This window comes from Lissotriton vulgaris, chromosome 1_1 (assembly GCF_964263255.1).
Source record: "Lissotriton vulgaris chromosome 1_1, aLisVul1.2, whole genome shotgun sequence".
In the NCBI taxonomy this organism is placed as follows: Eukaryota; Metazoa; Chordata; class Amphibia; order Caudata; family Salamandridae; genus Lissotriton; species Lissotriton vulgaris.
In genome coordinates this window covers 282,304,180-282,326,610 of record NC_141685.1, presented here as the reverse complement: position 1 = coordinate 282,326,610, position 22,431 = coordinate 282,304,180, and the positions used below count along the sequence as shown (strand labels likewise).

At 44.9% G+C, this 22,431-nt stretch overlaps 1 protein-coding gene across 1 annotated transcript in view; it reads left to right on the top strand.

Moving 5' to 3' along the window:
* ARMH1 (armadillo like helical domain containing 1) overlaps positions 1-22,431 on the top strand; it is a 228,530-nt gene that overhangs the window by 8,426 nt on the left and 197,673 nt on the right. Inside the window, exons 2-3 of the mRNA XM_086952310.1 lie at positions 9,157-9,380; positions 13,349-13,417. Of these exons, the coding sequence (XP_086808436.1) occupies positions 9,175-9,380; positions 13,349-13,417 (275 nt within the window). The 5' untranslated portion in view covers positions 9,157-9,174. The remainder of the gene's footprint in view (positions 1-9,156; positions 9,381-13,348; positions 13,418-22,431) is intronic.

Below are 22,431 nucleotides of genomic sequence, written 5' to 3'. Positions count from 1 at the left end.
TATAGACAACTTCTGCACATCTCTCTGAATACTCTAACTGGCAAGTAGTGGGGCAGAGTTCCTGCAAAACAAGAAAGTCTTAAGTTTCTTTGTGAAGGCTACAATGGAAAACATTTTGTGGAGTCTAACTGGTAGTTTGCTCCACCAGGTAGAACCTATGCATCACAATGTATCTTCTTTGTAAGTGATAAATAAAAGTAATTTTTACTACTTGAATAGGATGGAATGTGTGGGAGTGTTTTTCTAAGATGCAACTGTGGACAGGATCTATAAATAGCTTGAGTGAAAGTGCAAAGATGTATTTTTTGTGATGCACTGATACACCTTTAGTCAATGTAACTGGTGAAGGTGAGCCAAGACATGGTCAAACCTCCTATTACCCACTGTGGATCTTGCAGCTGAATTCTGCGGCATCTGATTGACCTATTAATCAGAACATTGTGTTCTCCTGCACACAGAAAGCTGTCATTATTAAGTCAACAGCATCAAAGTGCTACTTCTGGCAAAGTTGTCCCCTTCAAATTGAATGCAGGTGTCACTTTATACACAATATGAAAATGATAGAAATTATAACATTGTCTTGTATTAAAAATGGCTAACTTAAAGCTCAGCTTCAGGAGTGTGGGAAGACCCTGACCTCCAATGGCTAAAAAGTGGTAGATCGGAGCTTGTAGCTAGCACTCACTGCCATGAATTCCATTTTGTTGGTATATATCTTCAGGAAATGGGTCTCCATCCACTCCTGTATGGTTAAGAAATATGGGCCCGATTCACAGAATGAATTTAAGACTAAATCCTAAACTTACTACTATTTGGTATTCACAGAATGTACTTACTACTTTCGGGATTCACAGAGTGAACTTACTACTTTCGGGATTCACAGAATAAACGTAGTACTTTCGGTATTCACAGAATACATTTAAGACTACTAACTTTACGTCCGCACTCGAGCCGGATATTCCGGCCCGGAGGCGGAGTTTCCAGCTTGGAGGAGGAGCTTCCGGCCCGGAGGCGGAGCTTGCGGCTTGGAGGCAGAGCTTCCGGCTCGGAGTTGGGGATTTAGCCATGGCTGAAATCTCCACCTCTGGGCCGCAAGCTCCGCCTCTGGGCCGCAAGCTCCGCCTCCGGGCCACCAGCTCCGCCCCCAAGCCGGAAGCTCCGCCTCCCGGCTGGAATTTCCGGCCCGAGTGCGGACGTAAAGTTAGTAGTCTTAAATCTATTCTGTGAATACCGAAAGTAGTAAGTTCATTCTGTGAATCCCGAAAGTAGTAAGTGCATTCTGTGAATACCAAATAGTAGTAAGTTTAGGATTTAGTCTTAAGTTGATTCTGTGAATCGGGCCCACTGTGTTGAGGATAACCAGTCAACCAGATTATCCCTAAACTTAAGACAGGAGTGGTGTTTTTGTGAACAAATAGAAATACAATCCATGTGAGTGAATGAGGGATGATAGAGGATGGAGGATGTTGTAGAAAATGAGTGACAAGGATGAGCCATCCAGAGCACTGCATCAGATGGACTTTGGAATGGCTGAGAAAGAAGAACAGCCACAACATGAGAGCAACTAGCAGGATTTCAAATAAACCATATTAGGTGACTGCCGTTATTTACAACAACAGTCACTGCAGCAGAATGGCGTGATCAACTTTCTTGGAAGCAGGTGATAGATGAGGCATGATCAGTGCAGAAACACAACCACCATCATTCATCCCCATATGGGTTATTCAATATAACTATGAATCCGACCCATTCCTCTACAAAGGTGGAAGACTATCAGATATTGATAAAGATATTGGAAGGACTTGAAAAATAGTGTTGTTTGCTACACCATGGTCTTCTATAAAACAATAGTGGTTTCTATAAGGTATTGAAGAAACTGGGCAGGAGCTATCCAGACCGATTTTTATCTAGGAAGGGCTTTTAAACACCTAGGAAGCTTAGAAAATATTCACAAAGTACTAATGTACATTGCACACATCGCATAAATCTTTTCTGCGCTTCTACTAGATACCCATCAAATTTGGAGCTATAGGTGTTTTATACAATGGCCATTGTTGGTAATGAGTCACATGCATTCTACCTATACTAGACCTACTTTGCATTTTGGGCCAAAAACAAATTATTCCAACACCAAAGAAAGTAACAAAATTGAAATGGTAAAGACCCCTGTCACTGAATAACTCAAAATCCAGCCTAAAAATAGAAAAGGGACATCAAGGGTGCACTGGTATGCCTGTTCAAATTAAAATGCATGTTTTCAGACATATTCTGTCAATATAGTCCTAAGGAGCATCCTAATACCATTCAGCCACTTCAGCCAGGATTACTGTTCATGCCAGGACTTACAATTGTGAGCTTCTCTTTGTGAATATTGTTCGTGAACAATGCTTGTAGGGGGTTGCATGGTTTATATTTTTCCAGTTTACGTGGTATTTCCTAGATGTTTTTTCTTGATAAGATTAATGTATGCCACAGCCAAAGAGTTTGATTACGCAAACACAAATTCTTAAGCACTGTCAATATCCACACAAAGAAGCCATCGCAAACACAAAAACACATCTGAACTCTGCACAAGCACACCTAAATTAACACCACATTCTGGAAGAGGAGCTGTTGATAGAAATAGGAGCCAAAGACGCAATCAGGATGGCAATACATTCTTTATTACATCTGCTGGGTTTATAATTACAAATCCGACTAAATAGTTGAGGTTTGTGGTGTTGCGTTTTCGGAGGGGGGGGCGGGGGGGGGGTATGTTCTCCTTTTTAGGTCTCGCCTGTCGATGCGCATGCGCATCGAGCAAGGCGAGAGTATTGCGAGTTATCCACTCTTTATCCACACTGCAAGGAATCGTGGCGATTCCTTGCAGTGCCCGTGACTTTTAAGGTCAATGCGCATGCGCATTAAGCTTATGCGCATGCGCATTGACCTTAAAAGTCACGGGCGCGTGCATGTCCCCTCTCCGCCCCCTCCCCCGTTCCGCCCCCTCCCCTGTTCCGCCCCCTCCCCTTCCCGCCGTGTCGCATTTCTCCTCCCCCCTCCCCTCTCTTCCCTCCGGCTTGTTTACAATTGCTCTTTTTTCGTTGAAGCGCATGTTGGCTTTTTAACTTAATATTCCGTTATCGTGTTCGATCTGTAATTTAGCTCAAGACAGGCATCCGCGCGGTTTCGGAAAAACTGTAGCCAAAAACTTTAAGACGGCCCGCCACCACTGTTCCCCTTAACATTGCATCGCTGTATTTCTTAACAGTTCACCCATTTACTCACAGTTTTCCCAGTGCACCTAGATTCAGGCTGAGTTGGTGATCGCCACGGTTGCACGAGTTTCCTTACACCGCCATTCCTCTTACACAGACTTGGAAAGACCGGAAAATAAAATAATTAAAACAACATTTGCTGTTTTATTTGCGGATGACAAGGTTACTCGCCATTCCAATACTTTAGAAAAATAGCAACAGTTATTGTACTTACTGTTTTTTTTTTTTTATTGATTTTTTTTATTTTCATTACAATTATTGGGAGAGGTTTTGTGTACAGCTCCCATGTTTTCGCCTCGGGTACGCTCTGTGGTTCTGTGTCACGTGTCTTGAGAAGTCACTGCTTTAATGTTATATATATTTGAACGAGCTGGTAATGCGTCACCCGAAGATTTTTCTGATGTAACTGTGTTAAACCCTGCTCCTAGCCTTACTCGGCAGTAGTGTGAGCAGAAGCCTCTGGCATGTTGGTTAAAGAGGGAAAATGCACGCTTCTTTGTTCAGTGCAATCAGAGTGAAGCTCGCTGAGCTGCCTAAGATCCATTTCTTCCTTTCAGTGCAGGGTCGCCGTGTATCCCAGAGGTGGTGCAGGGCGAGGCGCCCTTGCAGCGAGTTGCTCCTGCGCCGATAGCAGGCTCTGGTGTTTGCGGTCTCCACGCTGGGCTCGCGCGGTTGCTAGGCCGTGTCAGATGACGCCTGCTCACATGACACCCGTTACAGAGAAGTGCGTGGCCAGCATTGGAGCACCCTTGCAGCCGGGGGCAGGGCAGGGCAGGGCAGCACAGCACGTCCAGGATAAACCTACCACAGCACAGCCCTCCTGGCAGGTCTTGTGACCGAGGGACTGACTGTATAATCCCACCCTCAACCCCTCACCCTCACTCACCCTCAACCCCTCACCCTCACTCACCCTCAACCCCTCACCCTCAATCACTCACCCACACTCACCCACACTCACCCCCACTCACCCTCACTCACACTCACCCACCCTCACTCACCCTCACCCTCACTCACCCTCACTCACCCTCACTCACCCTCACTCACCCTCACCCTCACTCACCCTCACCCTCACTCACCCTCAACCCCTCACCCTCACTCACCCTCAACCCCTCACCCACCCTCAACCCCTCACCCTCACTCACCCTCAACCCCTCACCCTCAACCCCTCACTCACCCTCACTCACCCTCACCCTCAACCCCTCAGCCTCACCCTCACTCACCCTCACCCACCCTCACTCACCCTCACTCACCTTCACCCTCACTCACCCTCAACCCCTCACCCTCACTCACCCCCACTCACCCTCAACCCCTCAACCTCAACCCCTCACCCTCCCTCACCCTCACTCACCCTCAACCCCTCACCCTCACTCACCCTCAACCCCTCAACCCCTCACCCTCAACCCCTCACCCTCAATCCCTCACCCTCACCCACACTCACCCACACTCACCCCCACTCACCCTCACTCACACTCACCCACCCTCACTCACCCTCACCCTCACCCACCCTCACTCACCCTCACCCTCACTCACCCTCACCCTCAACCCCTCACCCTCAACCCCTCACCCACCCTCAACCCCTCACCCTCACTCACCCTCAACCCCTCACCCTCAACCCCTCACTCACCCTCACCCTCAACCCCTCAGCCTCACCCTCACTCACCCTCAACCCCTCACCCTCACTCACCCTCAACCTCATGCTAAAGATTTACAAAAAAACCCATAAACAATTCTAAAAGCACTAACTCTAATGCTGCGAGACCTATTGCATTTCTAATGCTTGTTTCTTGCAGGACCCAAGCATCTGAGTAACCCTTCAGTTGTTAGTCATTCAATGGTTTTAGATTCTCCCCTCCCCTCTTTTTTAGGACTCCTCCACCCCCTTCCCCCTCCGTCGCTGGCTCCCCCAATCTGAAATAAATTACTCCTTGTAAGATCCATTGAGTCCTCCTCTCACGAACAGGATATGTTAATCCACTTCTCGAACTAGATTTCAGCATTTGCATTTCAGGAGACCCCTCTGGTGACCGTTGATCTCAGGCCTTCGGTCATTAATGCTGTATATTTTATGATTCTCCATTGAACGGTATACATTGTTTTGATATGGTGTTAAAACAGATTCAATATACATGCACAATGCAGGACTGTATTTCCACGAACGGTATGCAGTACGTTATTAAAACACAGTTTAATAATTATAATTGCTTCCAAACTAAATGACTCAGCAAAATACAGTTGGGTAAGGTTTAATTTACCAGATAAGTAAATATGTTTGAGTGCGGCTGATGCCGCTTTGGAAAATGAAAGTACACTCTAATTGGATCTTTCACTTTTGCAAGACTATTTTATTATTTAACTGGGTAGAAGCTGATTGGAACTTTTGTAAGAAAAGTTCTGGTTAGTGAGACTGTGCATTACACTCTTGCAAGAATATTGTTTCAAGCTACTAAATAAAAGGCGATTTTTTTGTATTTAGCTATTTGCGGACAAATGCTATTTATTCAAAAGCTCATGAGTTCTTTCACTTCTGTAAGATTATTGTTCACAGTTAATAATCTATTTTTAGTAAACATTTATATAACGCCCATGATTTGTGTCAATGGGAAGCAAAATAGAAAGGAATGAAGAGGTCAGAGATGTGCAGCATATGGTATGAGCATAACAAAGAAAAGATAATGCCCTGTTATAAGAATATGTGCCATAACCGCTGTAAAACGTTTCAGATGAAAAGTCTGGACAGAAGTACTCTAGACAGAAGAGCAGATCATTAAAAGAGAGACACCATTATGCCTAGAAAAAGGATGAAGTTAATTTAGCACTTTGCAGAGTTGGGACTGTATTAAAAACATTTTGCTACATTTTCATTTAATATTTGCATTGTCTAAATGCGTTTCATAAGTCATTTTTAGGTCTCGCCTAGGCAGCGCGCATGCTTCTCTAGGAGGGCCTTTAGCCATCGGCCTTTACTTTTCAAGCACTGCACTTGTGCTTGTGGCGGCATCCACCTTACAGAAGCGAGCAGCGGTGTGCCACAAGCACAAGTGCAATGCTTGAAAAGAGAAGACTGCGCGTGCACGCACACACCACTCCCGAAAACAGCTGCTGCTTGTTTACTTTGTTTAACGGCGTCTGCTCCCCACCCCTTTCATTGTGTCGCGGAACGAGCTCGCCAACTGTTGTGGGCCCCGCTTTCCGTGCTACTGACACCTGTGCTTACAGCACATTAAGTAACTTCTTCGTACTTCACCACTAAATAATACGTGAGAAGAAAAGAGTTATCAGAGACGGCTGCTGGGATTCTGTTTACTTTGAATGTCAGACGTGAGGTCTCGCCTAGGCAGCGCGCATGCTTCTCTAGGAGGGTCTTTAGCCATCGGCCTTCACTTTTCAAGCACTGCACTTGTGCTTGTGGCGGCATCCACCTTACAGAAGCGAGCAGCGGTGTGCCACAAGCACAAGTGCAGTGCTTGAAAAGAGAAGACTGCTCGTGCACGCACGCACCACTCCCGAAAACAGCTGCTGCTTGTTTACTTTGTTTAACGGCGTCTGCTCCCCACCCCTTTCATTGTGTTACGGAACGAACAAGCTCGCCAACTGTTGTGGGCCCGCTTTCCGTGCTACTGACACCCGTGCTTACAGCACATTAAGTAACTTCTTCGTACTTCACCACTAAATAGGTGAGAAGAAAAGAGTTATCAGAGACGGCTGCTGGGATTCTGTTTACTTTGAACGTCAGACGTGAGGTTGGGCGTGACTCCTTTCTTGGAATACAAACTGCGTGCTAAGGAGACATGCTGACAGAAGACGTGCCGCCATAGGAACATATGTACTCGCTCACTAATGGCATTATTTGTTATCGATGTTTCAAAGGCTTAATAAAGCAGAGTAAAAACCGAATATTCTCAGTAGTCGGCTGAGTAAGGGGGGTTGGGAGGGCGACAAGTCAGAATTCACAGCAGAAGACTGCAGATTTGGTACCACAGCGTGCCCAGGTTTATTGCCCTGCAATGCAATTCTGCTCTCTAGCAGCCACCGTCAACACCCCTGAATGGGTTTTATTAATCTAAATGCACAAGGTCACTGGACTTAATAATATACACATGGAAGACAGTAGACATCATCCTCAGCGTACAGTTACTGTACCCCAAAAAGTAAACATTGCTGCGACGAGCAGGACTTTAAGTGGGCTGAAAAAACTAGGCGTCTCTCAAGGAGGCGTGTCCGATGCAGTTAAGGGTGTGACTTAAAATGCGTAAGCTAAAAACCAGTGCTTACCATAGTGTGTCGCCTAACAGGACTTTTGCTGTGATTGAAAACAGCTACATAATCAGTGCATGACATTGAAAAATTGAAGTGCAGGTTCTCTATACCAGAGTACCTGCTTGTTTCTGAGAAGTGTCGGTAATCTCCAATCAAAATTATAGCATTTCTCTTGAGAAGTGCTGGTACTCTCCCTCTCAAAATAAACAAGCATTGGCCTAGCCAATAGGTCTCGCTTTTGGGACCTTATAAGTAGTTATGCAGCACAATATCCTTGTTGCAACAACATCAACTGTTGCATGGCTAAACACTTATAAGGTCCCAAAGGCAAGACCTATTGGCTATGCCAATGCTTGTTATGCTATGATGTATATATGACGATAAATCTATAACAGTATTGGAGACAATTTCTAGGAGTGTTTTGTTATAAAAACAGATATTGGTCTGTTTTGACTCTTGTTCTATCAGAATCGCTTGCATAGTTTTTATTGGGAAAGTAGTGTATGAGGTTGTGCATGGTACAAATCCTAACACAGAAATAGTCTAGCTCCGTATTACCCAGCACCAACTATCTAACTAGAGGTGAACCTTTGTGATTGTAGAGGGGCTCACTGGTTCTTACGGAAGCATTGAAGAATAGCCGATATGCATCACGTGTTAACCCGAGCCCAAGCCTAGCTATGCATTTAATATCTGCACAGTCAGTAGGCCAACAGGAGTGAACTCCGAAGTCCACCAGTCCTGAAAACAAATATCTGAATGATTGAAGCCTAACACAAACATCTGTTTTATGGAAAATTCATACAAAACTTAATTTTTAGGGAAGGTTCCAAACCAGGGAATCAGGCTTGACAAGGTGTACCCCTCCACAATAAATTATTTACTGTATGTAAAATATGTTTTTTTTTTACTATCACTATGCCCCTCAGGTTGATGTCCAATGATGTTATTCAACCAAATATCTACACAAGATCAATTTGTTAAAAAATGAAAGCAGCGTTTACATTTTGACAAAGAAGCAACCCTACATTCACTAATTGTATTGTATATCAAGCCAAAGCAAATAAAGCACAACATAACTTGTAACACGATCTGGCATTAGAATCATATTTTTTGTCATATACCTTGCAAACTATATTTAGCCACGCTATGATGAGAGTCACACCTCATGAACATACACATTGCTATATACATTTTCTGGTTGAATGTGAGCTGCTAAAAAGTCAAAAAGGCGCATTTGTGGCACTCGTAAGCAATGCAGACATCTTGGGTATATAAATACATTTTCTTGAAAGGATATTACTATTCTATCTGCACAGGTAGTCATCAAAACCACTGAAACCATGACAACAGTCAAAAAGTAAATAGTCTAATGAGTAAGTTGAATAGTGTTAAAATCGTCACAAACCCCAACTTAACATTGGGTTGAAAGCTCTTGACTTGTTGCAAATTGACCAGAGACCCAGAAGAAGCCAGCGGAGATCAGGAAATAATGCATGTGGTATCTATGCTTGTATCATTTCGTGCATCATAGCACACATGTATCTTTTGTAGCCTGCACTGGTGCATCACATGAGTCTTGCAATGCCTTTTAAACTGAAGGATCAATTTATCCCTGATCTATTCGTATTTCTATTGGCAGATTTGCACTGTCCTGACCATGACAACCCCAAAGGAGCAGGCAGCCATTGGCAGGCTCATGAGCTTCCTCCAGGAGTGGGACAATGGCAACGCTGCGGTCCGACACCGCATCTTGAATAACTTCATCACTATGAACCGAGGTAAGACGGGCCCTGAGCTGGAGCAGGAGTTCTCCCAAGGCGGAAGCCTCTTTCTGGCACGCCTCACAACCTGGCTGAGGCTCTCGTATCCTTTTGACGGCTTTTACCTGTGTAAGAAGTACCACAGTTGGTACAAGACTTTATATTAGACATTGTAAACATAGGTGGAACACGCTACTGTTTTGTGATTTCACATCTTATTAGTACTTTGCCCAGCTAGTCTTCACTTTACTGCATTCTCTTTAAACCACTTGCAGTGTTTTATTTAAATATAAACACTATAGGTTATTTCTATCCCTTCAAATGAAGACACTGATGATCTCATCTCACCATCCACAGGTTGCTATCTATGTTGAGTCCAGCAAGCAAAGTGTTTTCTAGCATCATGTTGAAATATTTGACTAGGTGGTGGGAGTATTTCATATTGTTACCAAAGGCGCAAACGGTGCTTTGCAGAATAGTATCATTGGCACATGATGGACTAGTATTAACCTCGTTTACAAAAAGAACACACCGCTGTCTTACACACGTGGTTCATAATAGAATAACCAATGAATGGTTTGGAAAAAGCTACATAGATTGGTATTAATGACTCTTTAAGTGCCATAATCATAGTGTCTTAATCTGTGAATGCAATGATTGTCAAAAGAAGGTGTACATATGAAAAAGTGAGCTGTATTTATGGGATGAATGGGCATGCACTTTTCCCACACTTATTTAAACTGCTTCTAAACCATTGCAAATACCTGGCTGCACTGATCCGTTATTTAATAGACGAATCACAAGTGGTCAGGGCAGATCCTGCTATGAAAACAGCCATAGTTTCATATAAATAAATAAAACCAAATTTTTTTGAAAAATGGAGAAGAGTGACTCATACATAAGATTAACACATTTGGAAAGAAATAGGAGAAATACTAAAGGTGCTAAAAGTACAAATAAGAATATGGATGTGTGTTATCCTTTTTTTGAAATTGGAATATGAAATTGCATTGGTTGTTTAAATTTGGTTAGAAATTGCAGTAAGAATACATCACGTAACAGAAGTTTTTGCTACTAGATTTTATAGGCCTAATTTGTACAAACTCAGAAGCATAGAAAGTTAAATTCCCCTTGGCTGAAGCTCACCTGTAACCACAGAAGATGTGAAAGGTGGCAGTTACGCTAATTTACTTCTAATGTGTTGATAACATTATTTATATTGTTTTATTAAACTATAAGCAAGGATATATTCAAAACGAATATATGACAAAAGAATTAAAATAAGATGATTAGCTTAGTCGACGAATAAGAAATAATCATATACAAATATATTTTATAGTAGTGCAGGTCCACACTCATGAAAAAAGTTATTAGAAAACTAGCAAATTTGCTAAGAAAAATTAACCAAATTAATACATTGCTTAAATTATGAGCAAGCTCTCATCAGCTTTGGTTTTTTTCACTCAGATGAAATGAGAGTGAGAGCGAGACCAGATTACCCTTCCAGGTATTTAAATGAAGGGCTTTTTATTTACTTACATACAGGTAATTTCCGATGAGGTATTTTTGTGATCTTCACTGGTGCAGAATGTGAATAAGTCATGAGACTAGGTGGGATTGAAATATACATTAGTCCCTGCACTTGAGGTTTCTATTAAATTGAGGGCAAATATACATACCTTATCCCTCAGCATATCCTTCCCAATATTAGGGTGACCTTGAAAGGGCTAATTTGCTGTGAATGTACTGCTGCGGGGAGCTAGCAGGGTGCATCAGACCACAGGCATGTGAGGAGCAACACAAACAATGGAGTATGCTGCATATGGTCCATAGTTATGCAGTGTCACGTTGCTTGTATAGGTGAAACAAATTCACATGCCAATTTGTTCAGTCAGGCTTTGGCATCTTAGATATGGTTTGTGAGATGAAAAAACTACTCTTGGTCAAAACAATGTAGAACAAGTTCCTGATGAGATATATATATATTTTTTTGGTCTAGTTTTTGTTTACGGCAATAAACGGATGAAAATTCCCCCTAGTGTGCGCCTCGATTTGTGGTCCGGGAAAGGGAGCATCGTAAAGCAAAAATATATATATATATATTTCAAACCTCGATACTTTGGTGAAGCCACCGCCTGCCTGAACAGCGGGTGTGTCGTCGTCACTGGACCACCAAAGACAGGTCCTCATAAATTTCTCCGATCCCTCGTAGTGCAAGCAAAACAAGGGTTGGCGACACCTCGTACTGGCCACAGATAATTTATTGTGTCAGCTGTTTCGGACGTGTTTCGCCTAACCAGCAGGCTTGATCACCGTTAGTTTTATATTCGTAATGCGGCCATTTAAACCATTGTGCACATTTTACATCATCACAGGATTGAACTACAAAACAAGTGCACAGTGCATCTGTTGGTTGTCAACAGGCGCGCTACGCACATTGGGCTCAAAGGGCTTCACCCCCCCCACCCCGTTCGTGTGACAGCCCGGGCTGAGGCACACACACAGCCGCACCGAGTACTTCACAGGTCTTTAAAAGACCATTTAGTTGCTAACGAGGCTTTGTTGTGTTTTCACCTCTTTTAGAGCCCATGCATCTCCACTCTGCATATTGCTGGAAGAATCAGCCTCCCCCTTTACGCCCCAAAATGTTTTGGCTCTAGTTGCGCCTCTGGTTGTCTACAGCACACAGTACCAGCTTTGATGCCCGCCATTTTCATGTGTGTGGTCCTCCATGAAGGAATGAAAGCTGTCACTGATTTGATGAGGAACAGCAGACTGAAGCTGAACTCGGACAAGACAGAAGTCCTCATCCTCGGATCCACTCTCTCGGTCGGGGACGACTCCTGGTGGCCGACCGCACTGGGAACAGCTCCAACACCCACCGACTACGCACGCAACCTAGGGTTCATCCTCGACTCCACCCTCTCCATGACAAAGCAGGTCAATGCCGTCTCATCCTCCTGCTTCAACACCCTCCGCATGATCTACAAATGGATCCCAACCGAACAAGGCCCTCGTCAGCAGCAGGCTGGATTAAGGAAACGCCCTCTACACAGGAGCCTTGGCCAAACTCCTGAAACGGCTCTAGCGCATTCAAAACACCTCTGCTCGCCTAATCCTTGACATCCCTCGCCGCAGCCACAGCACACCCCACCTGAGAGATCTGCACTGGCTCCTCATCAAGAAGAGGATAACCTTCAAGCTCCTCACCCACGCGCACAAGGCACCCCAAAACACCGGACCAGCATACCTCAACGGCTACTCAGCTTCTACGCCCCCACCCGCCAGCTCCGCTGACCTCGCCTTAGCCACAATCCCCTGCATCCGTAGAGCCACTTTCGGTGGCAGATAATTCTCCCACCTTGCCACCAAGACCTGGAACTCCCTCCCCATCCACCTACGGCACACCCAAGACCTGCTGACCTTGAGAGGACTCCTCAAGATCTGGCTGTTAGAGCCATAGCTGCCTTCCCCCCCACCCCAAGCGCCGTGAGACCCTCACGGGTAAGTAGTGCGCTTTACAAATGTTTTGATTAATTGATTCTGGGTGTGAGTATATTGTGCAGTATTAATATGCCCGAACCATCATCCAGGAGCAATAAGAGACTTGCACCCTGATTACGAGTTAAGAGTAAACATGTGGAGATTCAGGGTGGCAAGAAATGCTGTTCCCAACCGGTATATCCACACATTTACTTTGAAACGTGCTTCAAGCGGGTGGTAAATGAGAGCAGGGGCTTCTGTCTGGGGCAGGAATGGTGGGGGGGGGGGGGGAGAATGGTTCTGGCACGGGTGAGCCCTGAATGCTCCCTCCCCTCCCCCTCTTGCCAGAGGAAAAGTCGGTGATCAGGAGGCGCAGATTCCATACTGATATCCCGCTCCGCCTCACTCATACTTGGGGCCTCAATGTTTCTTGCAGAATCCTTCAACATTCTGGCTATAAGATGCAAGTTTGTCATAACCCTCCCCCTAGTCCTCGTCTCCATTGTTCTGCTGTGTTAATGCTGATCTCTTTCGGCTGTTGTCACTTCCAAGTGTCCCTACAAAGTCCCTTAACAAGTGCGTCCTCAGCTACATGTTTGGAACCTGCCTGAACGAGCTGCTCCAGTCCATTGGGATCTTCCTATCGGCCACGAACAGGTGAGCGCGATCGAACACAATGATTGTGGTGCCTGCTGGAAGCTGAAGGTGGAAGAAAGAGAGCTCATGTTTACATTGGGTGATGTACTTGTAAGAACATGTGGCATGCTCAGACTACATACATACTGAAAACTACTACTCAGGTGGCTTGGTCTGCATCTTGTTTACTCCATGGAGGATGTGTATTATCTAGAAATAGTAGCACTCTGGTTGAAAGCTGACATCACTTACTGTTAACTGTTCTTTGTAGCCAGCAGTTTGCCAATGAATTTTATGGAAAAAAATATTTCTATATGCAAAGAAATGCTAATAATGTTCAATCAAATTAACCACGCATTGCTGAAACTGAATTTTATGGCTGAAAACCCAATGTTTGTGGATCATAAAGGCCGACTCTGCTAATTAGGCTGGCAAACTAGCACTGTTGAGAGACTTAAGTTGCCCTATCCCAGCGAACAGAGGGTTTAGATTGCATTTGACTCGATGGGTCGAAAGTCTTCATTCGGCAAATCAAATTAGGCCATAAAAGAGCAGTTAATACTAAATGCAGTACATCTATCAAATTAATTGCAGATAAAAACAGTTGAGCACACATACGGTGTTAAAACAGATTAAACAAATACTACAGTTAGATAAAAATACTTTTCCTGATGCGAATTTCTCCCTTAATGTAAGCAGTAACCCTAAAACATAGAGTAGGGACCTCCAGGGCACACAACAAGCGTAGGGAAGCATTATAATACCGGATATTATGGGCAGTAAAGATCAGTTTCAGAATTTGTTTCCTTAAACAATCATAAAAGTAGCAGAATAACATAAAGTGCTGAGTGCTTTTTCGAAATAGCGTCACAAGGGCACGGTTTGTCCCTGTACCTTTGGTTCATACTGGGGAATGCAACTAGATGATGTACTATGCCCAGCAGTAACCTTGTTGAGACAAAGCGGTGTTGGGTGTTTATCACCAGGGCCCAGGACAGGTACGTTAGCCCCACTTCTTGTGGGCCATTGAGGATGGAGTTGAGGCAGAGATACACAGAAGGTGCCTAAGAAAGGATTTCTCCTCAACCGGAAGAAGACCGCAGGATGTATGACCCCACAGGCCACCACCATACATAGCGGCTGACAATGCTCTAGCCATATATCATTTTAGATCCAGCGTTTTGCATATTTTGGAATCATGAACCATTATTAGAACATTGGAATGTTGGGAGCTCCATTGAAAACAATGGAGTGCTCTGGGCTTATAATGACTGGTATAAGCCCGGAGCTCCAACATTCCACTGTTTCTTTGTTCACAGCTCTGGCTGTGAACAAAGGCTTCAGAGAGCCCGAGGGGATTCCAATCCCCTCAACCTCCCAAAAGGCTTTGTTTTTGTTTTAGAACATTCTGTCCTCTAGTGACAGAATGTTCTAATAGCCTTATAGCCCTTCGTAGATGGGCTATACCGCTATTAAAGTCCCTCTCCCCTGTTAAAGGCCCTCGCCTTCGGCTCGGGGCCTTTAACGCTGGAGAGGGCCTTTAATAGACGGTATAGCCCTCTACGGCGGCTATAAGGCTATATTAGAGAAAAGAATGCCCAGATAGTGGAATGAATTAACCTTCACAATAGGAATGCCCGTGATGAAAAAATTCCTACACTTCTGAGTGTTTTTCTCGCAAGGCATTATGAATGTTTTGGGTTCATTAATCATTAATTTCCTTGCTTCCATCAATTCAGCGATGGTGTTCATAAGTCTCTGCAGACTGACAGCGGTCCTACATATTAAGACTGCGTCGTCCGCATACAAAAGCACGGGGCCCAGGCTTCCAGCAATGATGTGTACATCCCCCTGCAGGGTCCGAAGGGCACCATCAATGCTGTTTACATTGAGGGAAAATAAGAATGGGGCCAGAACGCAGCCCTGTCTGATCCCCTGGGAGGAGCTGGTTCAATCATGGCTGCTCGAAGCTGAAGCTCCGTGGAAGCCCCGCGCACAGCAACCTAGAGCGGTGCTTCATCACACCAAAACCAGCAGGAAAAACTCACTGCCGACATTGGAGCATTGGGGGCATCTGCCACTGTCGGTGCCGTCCCCCCAAACTGCTTTGTTGCTGTGTAATCGGCTAAAACTCGCCAGGCGATCGCGAATCAAAATGGCGCATGGGGCGGAGCGGACTCGCTTCATTGTATAACAGAGCGGGGGACGCGAAATCAGGAGCGGGCCCTGAGAGACTGCATCGGGGGAGTGGCAAGAACCGGAGCTACCCCTCTACATCCCCAGTGGGCGCCTGCAGAAGAAGTGGACCAGGTGTTACCAATGGTGCAGCCCTGAACACACGGAGCGACGCATATGTTCAGCCCGCAAGGCAGCAACCACTAAGCCCAAGAACCACCCAACGATCCCCCAGTACCTGTGGAAACTCTGTGACAACGGAAGATACAACTGGAGCCCGCGGAATCCTGCTCCGGTGTTGCGAGAGTCCCACACGCCTTAGCGGACGCGCTGCAGGGGCTGAAAGGCGGTGAGTGGGGGAGCAGAGAAAGCCTCAGACGATCCAATTGGGAGATTTGAGGACCAGAGGGTGCCTGAATCTATTCCCCATAAAAACCTTGCTAATATTTCTAAGCGGGATACGCCACACCAGACCCCAAAAGGTTGCTTACCAGGGAAATACCACCAGTAAGTAAGGATCCTGATGTATAAACTGGATCAAAGGCATTACAGAGTAAAAGAATCACAGAACCAGAGGCAAGACCAACTGCAGAGTCACAGGGTTACAGATCCCCATAATTCATCGCTCTTTACCTGGGGCATAGCGAGACCTGCTAATGCAAGAAAGGTCGGGCCCAAGCTTGCCTGAATCTAAAATGGCACCAAGAATCAATATCACTATGGAGACCTATTGAGGACTCATTTCTGATGAAGTTCAGGTTTCTATTCACAATCCTTCTTCAGTTTCACTTCCGCCAAGAGGACTGTAGACATGAACGATGGTTTCTCCCTCAATTCTACAGACTTTGGAACTGTCCCTTGCATCTCTGCGCTCCACACTCTTGACCTGGCGATGAGTTGGAGGACGAAGTGGCCGGTGCTTCCCTGTAACACCGGGACCGGTGTGTTGATGGATCTATGACGATGCTCCAGGGGCGGATACCTTAACTGTTCGTACTTACAGCGGTACCCCAGCAACCTTGTCCGATGCCCGGTGGAGCTGTCCTATGCAGGAATAGATGAGTTTGGCTCGGGTTCACCCCCTGGGCCGGCACCTACCCAGCTGGACATCTGACACGGTTTTCCTCCCTTCCCCCTCCTTTTCCCAGTGTCTTGGCTATACTATGCGTTAATTACTCATATTATTGTGTAATCTCATGTTTTTCTCCTATGTCTATACTTGGCTCCTGTATCTGATGTAATTATGTAACTTGTAAACCGCTGATCCTCATGTAAAGCGCTCTGATAACTCCGGGTGTAGCCAGCCATATATACAACTTTGCAAATAAAATAAAATAAAAATGATGGGGAACACTCCCTGTTGGGGCCACATCCACCCCTGGTAGATAGATTCCTGTACAACCGGGAAAAGAAGAAAACTATATTTGCAGGGTCTCTAAGTGAGAGTAATAAATGCCATAGAATCCAGGGGTCCACCAGATCGAAGGTGCTACTGAGGTCATCAAAACACAAGTGAAGACCTGACTTAGCCTTGGTAAATTTCCAGATGAGCAAGTCTAAGTTTACACACTGGTCCACTGTCCCCAGCCCACTCCTAACCCCATTCTGGGCTTTCAAAAGAATAGAATAATCTGTAGCCCACTGCTCCATTTTCTGCAAAACAACCCTGCCCAACAATTTATCAGATGAGTCCAGAAGGGAGATGGGGTGATTACACTTTGGGTCAGATGTATCCCCCTTTTTAAAAATTGGCACAATAATGGAATGAGCCCAGCTGGGAGGTATTTTGCCCTCGACTGCCACATTAAACACTCGAGTCAAAATGGGGCTCCACAACCCAACCATTGCTCTATAAGCATCAAACAGCACCCCATCGGGCTCAGGAGCTTTGCCCTTCGCACTTCTTCCCAGAGCTAAGAGGACCTCATCCAAGGTGAATGCAAGAGGCCTGCTACTAGAGAGATTGGTACTCTGGGTATGTCCACTGGTTTCGGTTGACAGGACTCTGGAACATTGCTAATAGGTGGATCAAAGAGCTTTACAAAATGGTCAACCCGTGTTTGAAGAGGGACAAACGATGTTCAGAGGCAGAAACATTTTTGACAAAAGGAGCATTGACCAAGTGACATCATTGGCCTCTTCCTAAGCTAAATTCAACCTGGCCTCTTCCCTATGATAAGCGTGGCTCAAATCCACGTGAGCGACTTACCTCACTCATCTATCATTCTCATATAATAAGCCAGCCAGGCAGTGGAGAAGAATTAGAAATATATTTATTAGGACATAATATTCATCTGCAGATGGGCCCCGTCAGGTCTACACCCCAGGGAGTGCACTGAGAGGACTGCCTCATCTCATCACAGCAATACATTATAACATAGCATGGCAGAGTAAAACCACGCCCAGACTGGAAAAGTACTGGGCTCAGCAGAGGGTGAACAATGAACTCATACATGAGGCATCTGCACCTGCGAAGGCAACACTGTTATCTCCCCTCAAGGCCACAGAGCCGAGGCTCTGCTACTCCAGGGCATGGAAACATTTCTGCAAAACTAACTCAAGGCAAGAAATGCTGAAACAGGGATTTTCTGCTCATAAGGGAGGGGGGGGGAACTGTACCATGAGACATTGGAGCTGCAGAGCAAATGTCAGCATCAGAAGTCTGTCTGCCATTGACAAGCTTCTCTCTCTTATAGGAAAGTATACATAAATATCAATAATGGGAACCTAACCAAGGGAAAGCAATGTACCACATCAGGTTTTCTAACTTAGAAGGCAATAATAAGACAAAACCTTACACATTACAGAAACAATTCTATCCAACTGAAGCTTGCATATTACAAAAATAGCTCAGTGGGTTGCAGCACATGAATAATAAGCTGTAACTGCATATGGGTTAGACACATTAGGCTAACATATTCACAACATCATTAGGACATTAAGTAACAGGAAAATTACAATCTATCACCTACGCTCCTTTTTCCTAACACCGTTTCCTTCATTGCTTAATAGCAGACTAGTCCCCTGTAGAACTGTGCAAAACAATCATCAACATCCTGGATGCCAGTGTACATAAATGGCCAAACCAACTGTGTCTCTGAGAGGACCTCGATCTAGGGAGATGTGTCAATAAACTATGAAGCACCCTGGAAATAGTTTCAAATGCACGAACCAATTCAACATGGTCCACCTCAGTGCCTCAATAATTTGTGTTTGTAGCTAGCAGACTCTGCATTACACACATAGGATCAGCCCCTGACCATCTCATGGGGACTCATCAATGGCCTTGTGCATTGTGCAATCCTTACAAGGACGGGGCTTAGTACTAAAAGAAAACACATCAAAAATAATAAAAACCTCAGTTTTGGGGGTGGTTAATGTGGATTTGTGTTTGAGTCTACTAGCGTTTCGGTCACCCGCTGGTTGGGTTTGGAGAGTTTGTGAACTGTTTGTCAAATTGACATCTCACCGGAATCTTCAAGGAAGTAGTGAGAATATGAAGGGCCCTTGGGCAGGTGAATTAGGAGAAGCTTGTGCTCATTAATGACTGACCTCTGGTAGAAATGGGAATCCTATTCAATGTTGCTACCATGCTATAACAGTGTTGACATACAGCAGGTAAGCCAGAATCCAAACAAGGTCTGTACAAATTATGCTTGAGCATCGCACACCCATAAACATTGCACAAAAACTAATGTGAACAAAACAGTGCCCCACTAGCACAGCTACACAGGCAATATGCAAGACAAAGTGCAGACTCTGCACACATCCTTAAAAACATAGGGCCCGATTCACAGAAGTAACTTAAGACAAAATCCTAAACTTACTACCATTTTCGTATTCACAGAAGGCACTTACTCATTTTGGTAGTCACAGAAGATACTTACTCATTTCGGTATTAACAGAAGTTAGGAGTCCTAACTTTAGGACTCCTAAATGCCTTCTGTGAATACCGAAAGTCTTAAAACTTGGAATGTTCTCAATTTAGTAGTAGTAAAGTTGAGAAAAATCCTAATTTTAAGACTTTTGGTATTCAAAGAAGGCATTTAGGAGTCCTAAAGTTAGGAGTCCTAACTTTACTACTACTAAATTGAGAAAAATCCTAATTTTAAGACTTTCGGTATTCACAGAAGTCATTTAGGAGTCCTAAAGTTAGGACTCCTAACTTCTGTGAATACCGAAATGAATAAGTGCCTTCTGTGAATACCAAAATGGTAGTAAGTTTAGGATTTTGTCTTACGTTAGTTCTGTGAATCGGGCCCATACAAACCAAGACTCCAGGTGTGAGTCACATCCCGTATAAGGTCAAGTTAACATACATTTCATATGTGGGCTCAAGAAGGAGCCACCCATCGATATGGCTGCCGTAAGAGTGTGCTCTACTGGCCCAATAGAAGAAGCAGCGACTATAGGCCCCTCTGCCCATCCATTCACCGATCACTGCTGCTTGCCCTAGCTTTTTGGACTCCTATTGGTGACTCAGATAAATGACAAGCTATGGGAAGGCTGCGAAATACTTCAACAAATGGAGGCTTCCTGTGTGTAGGAGCATGGTGTGGCTAGGTGCAGAGCTTCTAAAACTCCGCATGTGCAGGTCTGTGATCTGAGGGTCTCGGCCCATTGTGGCCACTTGCTCCTGTTGGGACCCTAGGAGGCTGGAGTCAGGTGATCCTGTTGCTGTGGCTGGTGTTTTGTCCGGGGCACTTAAAAGGCTAGAGCTGGATGAATAGACCTGTATTCAATGCTCCCTTCTTGGACTTCCACCACAGCAAGGAAATGCACTGAGGAGGGAGATAGGGACTTCTGCTGTGCCCTCATGGTGTGACCACAGCCTGTCTCCATGCCTTACTGTGGTGTGCTGCAGCATGCAGAATGCCCTTAAGGGGACCAGTGTGGATTAAAATTCAACGTTGTCTTCCCAGATACCCAGTGCAAGATACAGTATGTGCAAGAAAGATATGAAAACAAATAAAACAGTTGAAAACAGCTTGACGTCTATATAAATGGCATTGTCCAAGTCACTGTAAAATACTAGAAACTACCAGAATACAATCATATGTAGGCTAAAAGGGTTTAATGTAATGTGCCATGAGCCATGGCAACAACACTTCAAAGACCTCTGAATCCTTTACCTATTCTGATACTAACAATTGGTATACACTTATGTGGGCCCGGAATGGGTTTACTTTTTAAATTAACATGCTGCAGATTCAATCAACAGATTTTAAATAAATCTCCTTTTATTTGATTTTTCACAATTTTGAACAACCCTTGGAAAGAACACATTCAAATGCAAATATAAAATGCTGTGAGCCTGGCCCACTAACCGTCTGTTTCTTTGGTCCTCATAGTACTGGGCCAAGGACGCAAGACCCATGGGAGGGATGCCAGGCCTCTAGGGTTGTATCTGTTCAGCATTTTACCATCATGTACCGTACGTTTGTGTCTAAACCAGAGCAAAAGAACAAACAATATCAACAGAACTCCAAATAAGTCAACTCTCTCAAATTAGAAGTGCACAACAAAATAAAACACAGTGGTGTAACCAGATATCTTCAAGTTGGGGGTTGGCCCCCATGTTGGACCTCGTTTGATCTCAGGGGTGCACCAGCTTCAGCAGTAGCTGAGAATCTCAAGCATTCCATCCATCACTTTTTCGTATACTTAAATGTGTGCCCTAAAAGATACGGGTATGCCCAGATGTGTGTCCCTTGCACACTGTCACTGGAACCAAGCTATACCTGGCTGATGAGCCCTAACCAGGGCGAAACTGGCCCTGGGTTGCTTGTGTTGCGGTTCAGGGAAGAGCTAGCCTGGCAATTACATCTGGACTGTTTCCATTGAAGCAGGGTCAAAACTGATTTACATATGGCTGGGTCCAAACTAAGGTGGCATGGTGTCCAAAATAACAATGGACTGGGATGTTGCCCCAAGTAATTACCAGTGGCTGAGATTAATTCAAGCATTCCATCCATCACATTATGTATACTTTTTTGTGGACAGTAAAATGTCATAATTTGGGTGCATTGCACACATACCCCACAAGGTCACTGTCCCACTGAACTTGCTACACAATTGATAGCTAAGCCTTCCAAGGTGGGCCACTAGCCCTGAGCATTAAAGCCATGGACCAGTGCTGCAAGGCTCAGGACAGCAGGCTTCCTCCCTTGGGCTTGCTTTCAGCACTGGACTGTAGTTGGTAGTCCTTGGGAGGATGCCTCTTTCCTGGGATTTGCAGCTTTAGATCATTGCTGTGCAGTGCATAGTAGAAGAGATAAATGGCATATTAATGTAGCCATGGGCCCTGATGGAAGAAATTGATATGAGATAGTAAAATGCATCCATAATCTGGTTGCATTGGATCCCTAACATCCATGAGCTCTGGTACCACTGCTACTGCTGCACTCTTGATGGCTACACCCCTGAGAGAGGCACCCATGAGCCTCACAGCCATACTTGTGTACTGCTAAGCTCATGCGCTGGTGCCTCTACCCCTGAGAGTCCGACCACGGCTGAATATGGGGACCAGAAGAGGAAGGGCCTCTATGTGAAGAGGCCCTTCCTCTTCACAGAGAGGCCCTTTCTTCAGAGAGGCCCTTCCTCTTCTCTTCATCGAAGAGAGGCAAGCGGCACATCATTGGTGTCATGGGCACTGGAGCAAAGGAAAAGCGTCCCTTCACTCTTGTCCACTGGCTGAATTGTAAGATAAAGCCATCGTTTGGAAACATTGTGTGTGTTCGATTTTAGATTCCGAATGAATTTCCCGACTCATGCCCTTATATAGGTACAATTCACATTGCCCTTATATAGGCATAGCAATAAGTGCTGAGGAAGTGGAAGGTGCGATTAAAAAATTAAAA